The 12751-nt window shown below is 36.0% G+C and overlaps 1 protein-coding gene across 1 annotated transcript in view; it reads right to left on the bottom strand.

The window, feature by feature from the left end:
* Positions 1-5178: 5178 nt before the first annotated feature.
* The window catches only part of C12H2orf73 (chromosome 12 C2orf73 homolog), a 29060-nt gene continuing 21487 nt past the window's right edge, over positions 5179-12751 (bottom strand). The window contains exons 4-5 of the mRNA XM_058550662.1: positions 6503-6618; positions 5179-5694 (exon numbers count right to left, since the gene is read on the bottom strand). Coding sequence (XP_058406645.1) covers positions 5326-5694; positions 6503-6618 — 485 coding nt within the window. The 3' untranslated portion in view covers positions 5179-5325. The remainder of the gene's footprint in view (positions 5695-6502; positions 6619-12751) is intronic.

Genomic DNA, 12751 nt, shown 5'->3' on the forward strand with positions numbered 1-12751 from the left:
TTTCTTCAGCTCTATCTTCCAATTTACTGATTTTCTTTTAAGCTATGTTTAGTCTACTAAGTTTTTAAAAAAAGATATATGTTTTATCTTTAGAATTTCTATAGATTTTCCCCCAAAATATGCTTATTATTTTTTTACGCTGTTCTGGTTTTTCTATATAGTTTTTATTCTTTTATGTCTTGAATCATTTAAGCATATTTATTTTATAGTCTCTTTGCTCTATTGTCTGTAATTCTTGGGTCATGGATTCTGCTAACTTCCTCCCCTGGAAGATAGATAGATACATAGAGAGGTAGATTTTTTTCCCCCATCTCATCTTGAGTATTTCTTTTCATGGTGTCTCATGTATCCAGGATTGTAAACTGTTACTATGGGGCACTTTTGTATTTGTCTCTATCATGGTCCTATCGGGGTTTCCCTGGTTCAAGCCAGTTTTTTTGTTGCTACCTTGGTTTGGGTTTCCTGTGCTACTCATGAATATTCGTTTGGCCCCCACTCCTGTGCACAGCTCAGTTTGGGAGGTATGTCATCTGGGTAGTAATCAATCTGCTTTCTCCTCTAATTCTCAGCCTAATGGGAGGAGATATTCTAGAATCCTTTCCACAGCAGCAAAGCTCTTCTAGGATCTTGGCTCTGTGCTCAGAGCTAACTCCACTGTACATGGGGCCTCAGCTCCCAGTCCCTAAGTTCAATTTCTGATCCTACTTCTCCAGCTGTCTATGAAGCCTCACCTCTTGCTCACTACTTTTTAGTGTTCTCTTCATTTCGGGCACCTGAGCATTTCAATTCTTGTTTTAGTGCTTAGTTGTGTATTTCAAATGTTTTCATTATATTTTATCAAGATTTATCTGTGTTATGAATGATGGGTGCTTCCCACATCAACTTAGTCCATCATAGTGATAAGAAGCCTAACAAAGAGCATTTTAAATCCCAAAAAGCAGTAAAATTACAATCTCTCAATAAAAGTGTTGAAATTATTTGCTTTGATACTACATACACTATCCTTGTTTTTCATTTGTAATGAGTCAGCATTGATCTCTGGGTTGACATTTGGGAATTAAGGGACAGAGCATTGAGAAACCTAGATTCTGGTCCTGGCTTTGTTGCTTGCTGACTGCAAACTTGGAGACATTACTTACGTTCTCTGAGCCTATTATTAGCTGTAAAATTGGCATACTATTATTTGCCCTGCTTCATAGGATTATTGCAAAGATCAAATGAGATAATGGATTTGAAAATGCTCTGAAGCTTAACATGCATCATACAAATTTATGGTATTATTAAAAGCAAAGTTAAGGGTTGAAAACTATTAGCACATTCATTAAGATATTTTTAAAATATTAAGTTGCATGAAGGATTATTTTTTTTAGTTTGGTTTGGTTTGGTAACCCGAAAAAAATTTTGTGTCCTGGTAAAAGCTGTCATTCTATGAAAATACCTAATAAGGGAACTACTTGAAAACATTCAAATATTCTTGTGAAATTTAAGAGCACTGTTTGTACTAACAGGTAGTCATAACTTTAACAGACTATGGAATTCATTGTGGAGAGACACACCCTTAGCAGTTAAAAAACAGAGAACTAAAGCTGGAAGTCACCATTGCATTCTGTTATTATGCATTTTCTCCAGCATGGATACTGAAAGTTCACTTACTATTTTTGTGTGTGTGAGTGAGGAAGATTAGCCCTGAGTTAACATCCAATGCCAATCCTCCTCTTTTTGCTGAGGAAGATTGGCCCTGAGCTAACATCCGTGTCCATCTTCCTCTACTTTATATGGGACGCCGCCACAGCATGGCTTGACAAGTGGTGCGTCAGTGCACACCAGGGATCCGAACCTGCGAACCCCAGGCCGCCGAAAGTGGAGCACGCACACTTAATCCCTATGCCACCAGGCAGGCCCCTCACTTACTATTTTGTGAGGAACCATAAACTTTTATTAATGCAGAAAAGATATCCTTATGTATTTTTTTTTAAATAATTTTATTTATTTATTTTTTCCTCCAAAGCCCCAGTAGATAGTTGTATGTCATAGCTGCACATCCTTCTAGTTGCTGTATGTGGGACGCAGCCTCAGCATGGCCGGAGAAGCGGTGCGTTGGTGCGCGCCGGGGATCCAATCCTGGGCCACCAGCAGCGGAGCGCGTGCACCCAACCGCTAAGCCACGGGGCCGGCCCAAGATGTCCTCATATTTGCAAACGTTGAGAACCACCAACCTAGCCTATGGTAGTAGTCCACTAACTGGGTTCTTTGGCTCCAAACCCTCCGTCTCTCACTAAAAGATATTCTCTAAGACAGAAGGACTGGGTCAATCCTCAATGATGTTTGTCAGTCAACTGTGAGCGCTGCTGCAGAGAATTTGCAATTTCCTAATGGTTAAAGTACTGTTTGCAAATGATTTACTTAAAAGAAAATTAGAGACTGACTCAAGATGGCAGACTGATCATACACATCTACCGCTTATTGCCCACTAAATCTCATAAAGATACAAGTAAATAGACATAGATAACAAAATATAGGTCAATAACATTGGAAAACAAGGAAACTTACTGTCAGAAGAAATACATTTTAAAAAAATTCTGAAAGATAACACCAGAGAACAAATGTTTGGAGGAACAAAACTAAATGGAACAAAAGCCAACACATGTGGAGAGATGACTGCTATGGAGGAGGGTCTGGTAGAACTACAAATGCAGAGTCAATGGATATTAAGAAGTGGAAGGGGCTCTGGGGCATTTATCAATTTGAAAAATTGGGGAACTGCATGTGGAACAGCAAATTAGTTATCCCCTCCTTGTTCTGCTTGTGCTAAGCAATAGGCAGCTGTGATATGAATTGAATCATGCACTGGGGCTGGAAAAGCAGGGCAGTGCCTCAGTAGCTACTGACCCCCAGGAGGATCAAAGAGCCCACCAGACAAATCATCCCCAGATCCTATCTGACTACATACCCCAACCCTGTCCCAAAGTCAGGCTCTAATAGACAGAAACAGTTTACATTGATAGGGATCTGGAAATCTCATAATCATGAAGAGCATACAACTAAGAATCACCAAACATTTGAGAAAAAAGTGCAGTACCAAGAAAGTGAGGCATCACACTCAACAAACAAAAACTAACAGAATTAAAAGAGCAAACAAAACACTTTAAGCATAATTATAATATTCTAAGAAGAATAAGACAGACTATCACATCCATAATATAGGAAGAGTCTTATGTACTAAGGAAGCATGTATAGATCTTGGAAATTAAAAATACTAAAAAAAAAATTTAATTTCAGTAGATTGCCTGGCATAACAATGGACATGGCTGAAAAGCAAATTAGTTAGTAGAAAGCTAGTGTTAAGGGATTCTTGCATTACTTAGTGGTAAAGTAGCATGAGAAGGACAATGAGAGAAAAGTTAAGAGACACAGAAGATAAATCCACGTATTCCATCATTCAGCTAGTAGATGGTCCAGAAGGAGAGACGAGAGAGAATGGAGGGAATGGAAATAATAGAAAGGCTACAGAATAAAATTTTCCAGAATGGAAGAAAGACAAAAGTCTTCAAATTGAAAGTGTTTTAATTCTATATCTCCAGTTCTGAAGTTTTATACATGCTCTTTGTTGTACTGCAGACTCTTGCTCAGTTTGATTTTCTTCTTTGTGTGATTTGTAATTTTTGTTTGTGACCTTATCTTTATTAGGGACCATTTTTTTCTCTGGATTGTGGAAATATCTCTCCAAGAGAGCTTTGCATTTGCTTTTGTCAGGCACCTCAGTGGTAACACTGCCAGGATTAATTTTTATGTTAATGTTGTCCCCTATGAGATGTCCTGCATGTAAATTCATATTCCAAACTAGAATGTGGCAAAAGCTTGAGGTTTTAGTTTCTCACAAAGATTTTATTCACTATCTATAGCTCTAGGCAGAGGTAAACTTTCTTGCTGTCTGCCTGGTTATACGAGTGGAGTTCTTCTAGTCTGCCTTGTACCGATAAGCCAGCTATTCGAGGATTCTAGCTTTATGCAGGTTTCAGTTCCAGCTCTCTACTTTGGAGCCCATAAGGTTCCATATCTGTTTCAAAGTGGATTAAAATTCAAGTCCTAGCCTTTAAGACCTCTCCAAATCTGCTAACAACTCTCACCACATTCTCCCCCACCCCACACCAAAGCTTGCATTCTTATTGCTCCAATTATATAATGTATCTATACTATGGAAGACTATGCAGCTATTACCATAAAGAAGTAGTCTACATGTGTTGACAAGGAAAGATCTTCAAGATATATATTGATACACAAATACACAAGTTCTTTATTTTGGAACATGAAGTTTTCTCTATTTTGTGTGCTTGGTTAGGTACTTTGTTGTTGTTCCATTTTATTCAGCATTTCAAGGTGTTTGTAATGAAAGGGGTTTACTATTAGCCTTGTAAATAGGCATGTAAATCCTCTTTTTGCAGCAGAGGGATACTCTACCTACTTTCACTGGTATGAAACACAACATAGCTTCTAGTAGATACATTGGCACACCAAATGTACCAAACAGAATAGCTAGTGGAATTAACCATGCCAAACTCATCCAAAAAGCAAAGGTTGAGTTAGTGCTGGAAATGATCTAAGTAAAATAATAAACAATTTAGAAAATATTTTGATATTCTTAGGTACCCAGATCTTTGAATTAAGAGTGTGTGTGTGTATGTGTATCTTGCAGTGGGAGAAATGTTTTTAGATTTGCACACTCTCAATTGTATATAGAGGGGTTCAAAGTTTTAGATTAAGGAGGAAAATTTAAGTTTATAGGAGAACATTATCCTGAAATTGAAATTTTAATTATAGTAATAGTGATGATGTGACTACATTGATCACTGATTGATCAATGTGCATAATCTCATTCTCAATAACCTTATGAAGTTGCTATCATCCTAATTTTACAGATGAAACTGAAGTCTAGAGAGGTTAAGTAATTTACCCAAAGACAGACAGCTCATATATATTGTGGAGCCAAAATTCCAACCCCAGCTTGATTCCAGAGCCATAACTAATGACTATCTATTAGGGGCTTTCCTCTACAAGTTTTATAATCATTAATTACACTTACTTTTGTGCAAAACAAAGTTGTTTATAAATAATATGACATAGAAATATGTCTCATAATCCATCACTCATTGGAGCCCACTCTTAAAATTTTGGTATATTTTAATTGTCTTTTTTTCATTTTTCCATTTGTGTAAATTGTATGTTTTGAGGTTACTGATAACAGAAAAAGCAAACGCGAGGGCCTGTAGGGTGATTCTGAAATTTCTCTACATTCCAAGGATTCTGTTTTTATCTGAAGAAGGTCATTTATCCTGATTTATCCTGACTTTTTATTGGTGGATTTAAAGGATCGTGCCTGGTGAGCAGAGCATTTACTGCAGCTGTTTGAAAGACGTCTGCAGTCTTCTCCCTTGTCTCAGGACTTCTGGGGCAAGCCTTGGCTGCCTCTCTGACGTCTGTTTCTGATAAGTGAGTTTTAGTCTCTAACAGCTCTAGGGAATTTTGTCGGCAGAGACTGGGTGAGATCATTTTGCTTTCCGCTGAGTTTCCTTTCTCTGTTTTTTCGGACTGTTCTGACCAGCATGACCCTGGAGCATTCAGTAATACCTCTGTTCCCTTAGGAACTATTGGCCTACTTCCTGGTTTTATCTCTGTCTGCACAAAAACTCCATGTCGCTGGAAAGGAAAATAAAGTTGATGTTAACCAGGGAACACAAGTTGCCAGAAGATGCAGCTGTAAACTGAGTTCATGTGTTAGATCAAGTCTGGTGAGGCAGGCATCTGCCTCATCATTGGCTGTCACCTTAGGCCAAAACTAAAGACAGCAGCATAATAATTATTGGTGAACCTTTTAAACAAATTATAAATAAGGTGCACCAGAAAATGACCAGGAAGGGAAAAGCAAAAAGTCAAAGCAGCAGCATCTATCTCATTATCTCCTATTCTCGACCTTTCTATCATTTGGATTGCATAAGACTGTTCATATCAAATTTCATTTCTTGCTTTATAGATACAATAGAAACTATGTTCATAGACCACAGGATTTATGATTGCATCCCAAATATCTATTAGTTCCAACAAAAGACTTAGTTATAGCGAAATATGAAAACAAACATTTGTAGTTGGAAAAATCCAGCAATTAACTATTACATTTCCGTTTGGCTTTATAAAACTTATATGCAGCCCCTGCCACACACACATAAAAACATATCAAACAGTTTATCTGAAGTTAAACTGTTTTGATATTACCTTAAGTGAATTATTTTAATAATTTAAACCAAATTTCAAAGACTGTGATCCAAAATTATGACATCATTTCTTATTTTGACTATGAAACGTAGTTGAGATTTTATCCTCTTAATAACCATGTTAGTTTCTTTGAATAGATTTTGAGAAAAATGATTATGACTTGAAAAGGCTTAAAGTTCTACCATAAATCTACCATCCTAAAGTATTAAATAATTTATTCTAAATATAGTCTCACCTTTCCCCGGATGGGCTCATTGGGAGTTTTCCTGGCATCATATTGATGCATAAAAGAGATGCGTTCTATAAAATTCTTTTGAAGTTCTGCTGATGCATCAGGAGAGGCAAGCGGAACTAAGAAAAAGAGATTTTGTGAAGTCAGGACAAAAATTAGATTTGTATATGGAAATATAATCAGTATTCATAATATTCATGCTTTATCAAAAATGCTAATGAAACTAAGCATTCTTTGAAGTATTCAAGGTTGCTTATACACATCTAAATAATAAATGTAATGGATTCATCATTCTTTCTCCATGAAAAGAACCAAATCAAAACAACCAAATTAGCCCAAATGTGGAATTACTAGTAATTTTTAAAACTAATATTAATTGAATAATGGCTTTAAAAATCTACTGATACCCACAGCTAACATGATACTCAATGGTGAAAAGCTGAAAGCTTTTCCTCTGAGATCAGGAATAAGACAAGGACTCCCACTCTCACCACTTTTATTCAACATAGTATTGGAAGTCCTAGCCAGAGCAATTAGGCAAATAAAAGAAATAAAACACATCTAAATTGGAAAGGAAGAAGTCAAACTGTCACTATTTGAAGATGACATGATATTATATATAAAGAACCCTAAAGACTCCACCAAAAAACTGTTAGAACTAATAAATGAATTCACTAAAGTTGCAGAATATAAAATCAATATACAGAAATCTGTTGCATTTCTATACACTAATAATGAACTATGAGAAAGAGAAATTAAGAAAACAATCCCATTTACAATTGCATCAAAAAAAAGAAAGAAAGAAAGAAAGAAAACCTAGGAATAAACTTAACCAAGGAGGTAAAAGACCTGTACACTGAAAACTATAAGACATTGATGAAAGAAAGTGAAGAACATACAAATAAATGAAAAGATATTCCATGTCCATGTATTGGGAGAATTAATATTGTTAAAATGTCCATACTACCCAAAGTAATCTACAGACTCAATGCAATCTCTATCAAAATTCCAATGACATTTTTCAAAGAAATAGAGCAAACAATCCTAAAATTTGTATGGAACCTCAAAATACCCCAAATAGCCAAAGCAATCTTGAAAAAGAACAGCAAAGCTGGAAGCATCATATTCCCTGATTTCAAACTATATTACAAAGCTATCCTCATCAGAACAGTATGGTATTGGTGTAAGAACAGACACACAGATCAGTGGAACAGAATAGAGAGCCCAGAAATAAACCCACACATATATGGCCAATTAAATTATGACAAAAGAGCCAAGAATATACAATGGGGAAGGGACAGTCTCTTTAATAAATGTTGTTGGGAAAACTGGACCACTGTCTTCTTATACCATATACAAATATTAACTCAAAAATTGATTAAAGATTTGAAGGTAAGACCTGAAGCCATAAAACTTCTAGAAGAAAACATAGGTAGTAAGCTCCTTGACATCAGTCTTGGTGATAATTTTTTGCATCTGACACCAAAAGCAAAGGCAACAAAAGCAAAAAACAACAAGCCGGGCAACATCAAACTAAAGAACTTCTGCACAGCAATGAAAACAACAACAAAATGAAAAGGCAACCTATTGAATAGGAGAAAATATTTGCAAATCATATATCAGATAAGGGGTTAATATCCAAAATACATAAAGAACTCATACAACTCAATAGCAAAAAAAAAAGAAAAAAAAAAAACAACCCGAAACAATTCAATTAAAAAATGAGCAAAGACTTTGAATAGACATTTTTCCAAAGAAAACATACAGAAGGCTAACAGGTACGTGAAAAGATGCTCAACATCACTAATCATCAGGGAAATGCAAATTGAAACCACAATGAGATATCACCTCACACCTGTTAGAATGGCCATTATCAAAAAGACAAGAAATAACAAGTGTTGGCAAGGATGTAGAGAAAAGGGAACTCTTGTGCACTCTTGGTAAGAATGTAAATTGGTGCAGCCACCATGAAAAACAGTATGGAGTTTCCTCAAAAAATTAGAAATAGAACTACCATATGATCTAGCAATTCCCCTTCTGGGCATTTATCTGAAGAAAATGAAAATATTAACTCAAAAAGATATATGCACCTCATGTTCATTGCAGCATTATTTACAATAGCCACGAGATGGAAACAACCTGTGTCCATCCACAGAAGAATGGATAAAGAAAATGTTGTATATATATATACAATAGAATATTATTCAGCCATAAAAAAGAATGAAATCTTGCCATTTGTGACAACATGGATGGACCTTGAGGGCATATGCTAAGTGAAATAAGTCAGAGAGAGAAAGACAAATACCGTAGGCTCTCATTTATATGTGGAAACTAAAAAATAAAAACAAAAATTAAAAAAACCCACTAAGCTCATAGATACAGAAAACTGATTGGTGGTTGCCAGAGGCAGGAGTGAGAGGTGGGCAAAATTAGTGAAGGGGTCAAAAGGTACATACTTCCAATTATAAAATAAATAAGTCATGGGGATGTAATGTACAGCATGTGGATTGTAGTTAATAATACAATTTTGCATATTTGAAAGTTGCTAAGAGAGTAGATCTTAAAAGTTCTCATCACAAAAATAATTTTGTAACTATGTATGGTGATGCATGTTAACTAGACTGTTTGTGATGATTATTTTGCAATATATACAAATATTGAATCATCATGTTGTACACCTGAAACTAATGTTACATGTTAATTATACCCCAATAAAAAAAATGTAAAAGAAATGAAAAACAATCTACTATTAGAGTTGCTTCTTGCACAGATACCAACCAAAGTTTTAGGAAAAGCATGAGTACAATTTATTTATTAACTTATTTTTTACTACTAGAAAATCTATAAGCAATTTACGCGTAAGTTGCTCCCAACTCACACTGACAGAACAAACAGGAAAACTCCAGGGCTGCTGCAGTTGTAGTTGAATACATAATTCTTTTCATTTCCCATTGACAGAGGTTCTAAAAATTTGCAAGAGTATTAAACCCTCTAAAAGTCACTTTTAAATAATCTTTCAGTCTGGGTGATGGGTAAATAAGGGTTCGTTATATTGTCTCCCTATGTTTAATATTTTTAATGATTTTTAAAACTCACTTTATTTTTACTTTCAGCACACAAGGTTATGTAAGGAATCAGAGTAACTCCTAGTTTAGTATAAAATTCTGTCAAGGAAAAAATAAAAAATGTCTCCCTTTATAATAAAAAACATGTACATAAGAGGTTATGTACATCTACTATATCTATGGAATGATATACAAGAAACTGATAACAGTGGTTGCTGTAGGGGAGAGAATTAGGTGACTGGAGGATAGAGGTGGAGAGAGGTGGATACACTTCTACTGTATATCCTTTTGTACCATTTGAATTTTGTACCATATGCATGTATTAGCTATTAAAAAATAAAACAAAATTTAATTTTTAAAAACCATGCCTTTAAAATTAGGGAGGATATATAAGAAGGAGAAATATGTTAGTAAATTCACATTTATTAAGCATTCATGAATCCAATTCAATATTCAGACATTGATATAAACTAATTTTACTAGCAGGAATGATGAGTATTCAAATATTTATATATTACATGATATGAAATAGCAATCTTTTCCGAGTTAGCAGGAAAAAAATACTAATTGATAACATTTTCTTGATTTCTAATTGAGATCAGACACTCAAAACTCATGTTCTACTCAATCATTACCTTTCTTTTAGGATTTTCTAGCACGCAAAAGAACAGTGATGCCAAAGATTTAATAAAAATTTATGGACAACAACTGTGACATTGAGAAAATTCTAACTATAACTTACATTTTTTTCCACCAATTGGGAAAAGACTACCAATTTTGGGGTGAATGCCATTGTCCAGCTCACAGAACATTAATGTTTTCAGAAACATAATTTGATAACTTCTTGACTAAAGTGAAGCAGCTCTAAATTTGGGCATTAATTAGGTTGCATTAATGGAGTATCTAAAGCATGGGCTCGTTTTCAAATTCCAGCTCTTCCAACACTTCTTAGCTGTGTGACTTTGGACAAATCACTTAACTTTATTGAGAATCAATTTCCTCCTCTCTAAAATGGGAATAATAATAATTTGCTTTTAGAATTATGAGGATTAAAGACAATATTTATAAATTCTCTAGGATGCTGGGGTCCAATGAGAGAGGGTCTTCAAAGTTAGGCAAGAGACTAGCTCTTTTGTATCCTAACAAAAGGGGAAACCATGGAAGGGAGAAGCAGCATGAATCTGATGAGTATCAAAAAACTATGAGAAAATCAAAAAACTATGAGAAAACCAAAAACTTTAGTGAACTGGTATGAAAGGTTGGTGGCATCTTGAAGGGTAGGGAGGTCAGATGCGGCCAAGAGAGAATAGGTTGGGGAGAACTTTTAAAATCTGCTCTTGACTTGTCCCCACATCACCTCAGGAAGATCATTGCTTGCCTGAGGGCCACAGAAACTGGCAGCAACTGCCTAGCCATCTGTTGTCAACTTAGTAATATAGGAACAGCACAGAAGTCCCTCCAGGGTAAGTAGCTGATGGAAATGGTTGCATGCTGCCCCCTTGGGCATTTCGTCCTCCACCATTCCCCCAGCAACCGTCAGTGATGGTGGATTAAAAATATCAAGAGATTGCCTTCTCTCAATGATGCCTCTTTTTTTTTTTTTAAATTTAATTTTTATTTATTTATTTATTTATTTTTCCCCCAAAGCCCCAGTAGATAGTTGTATGTCATAGTTGCACATCCCTCTAGTTGCTGTATGTGGGACGCGGCCTCAGCATGGCCAGAGAAGCGGTGCATCGGGGCGAGCCCAGGACCCGAACCCGGGCCGCCAGCATCGGAACGCACGCATTTAACCGCTAAGCCACGGGGCCGGCCCTCAATGATGCCTCTTTTTAAGAGTTTAAAGGGATAGGGATGGAGTCCTGACTAGAGGACTGGTCTAGAACAGTGGCAACAAATGGAGATAGTCAAAACTGGTTTTGTGGGGCCTGAAACTCTGCAGCCTGACCCTCCTTTTCTTTCCTTAAATTCACTGGGAGGCACACAAGCCAGAACCTGGTCTTTAGCCTTTGCCCACACAGAGCTGCTGATTCCCCACAGGGAACGTGACCTAAGATAAACTAGACAGACACTGTAAAAGAAAGACAACAAAATTTAAAATGTGTACACTATGTGAAGCAGAATTATTAGAACCTATGCACCAAGGATTTAAAATAAGCATAACAAATATCCTCAAAGATATAAAATATATTATTAATATGAAGCAAGAATAAGAGGTCATAAAAAAGTCATGTAAAATTTTGGAAATGAAAAAATATAATAGTTGAAATAAAAAAGAAAAGATGAGATAAATAACAAGATTCATGACCTAGAAAATCAGACTGAGAAGCTCTCCCTGAAGGCAGCAGGAAAGGATAAAGAAATAAATATATAAAAGAAAAAGTTAGAGGGGGCAGCCTGGTGGCATAGCGGTTGAGTTCACGTGTTCTGCTTCAGCAGCCCAGGGTTCACTGGTTTGGATCCTGGGTGCAGACCTACTCACTACTCACCAAGCCATGCTGAGGTGCCATCCCACATAGAAGAAGTAGAAGGAACTACAATTAGGATATACAACTATGTACTGGGGCTTTGGGGAGGAAAAGAAAAAAGAAAAAGAGGAAGATTAGCAACAGATGTTAGCTCAGTGCCAATCTTCCTCAAAAAAAAAAAAATAGTGGTAAATGTAAACTGAGTTCATAAAAAAAAGAGTATACTATGGAAAAATGAAAAATGTATAACTACAAAAGGAAAACATCCATTAAAAAAATAATAAAAAAATAAAAGAAAAGCTAAGAGACATGGATGGTAGAAGCACCAATACTAGAATTCAGGAGACAGAGAAGAAGAAATAGAAGGAAATATTTGAAGAAATAATGATGATAAAAACCAAGAATTAAAGAAACATCAAAGACTTCAGGTTGAAAGGGCTCACAAACTACCAAAAGGGTAGCAGGTCCAGGTGTAAGATGAGGCAAGTGAGGCCCATGGGATGCAAAATTTAAGGAGGCACTTGCGTGATCCTGGGAGTAAATGCCTCCTTAAATTTTGTACCCTCGGCCTCTCACTTGCCTCACTCTCCTCCCAATCCTGCAGGGTGTAGATAAAGAAAAACTCACATCTAAGACACTTTATAAAGAAATTTAAGGTTATCTGAGACAAAGAAAAAATTCTACATACTTTCAAAGAGGAGAGGTAGATTATCTAAAAA

Source organism: Diceros bicornis, chromosome 12, assembly GCF_020826845.1.
Source record: "Diceros bicornis minor isolate mBicDic1 chromosome 12, mDicBic1.mat.cur, whole genome shotgun sequence".
NCBI classification, from domain to species: Eukaryota; Metazoa; Chordata; class Mammalia; order Perissodactyla; family Rhinocerotidae; genus Diceros; species Diceros bicornis.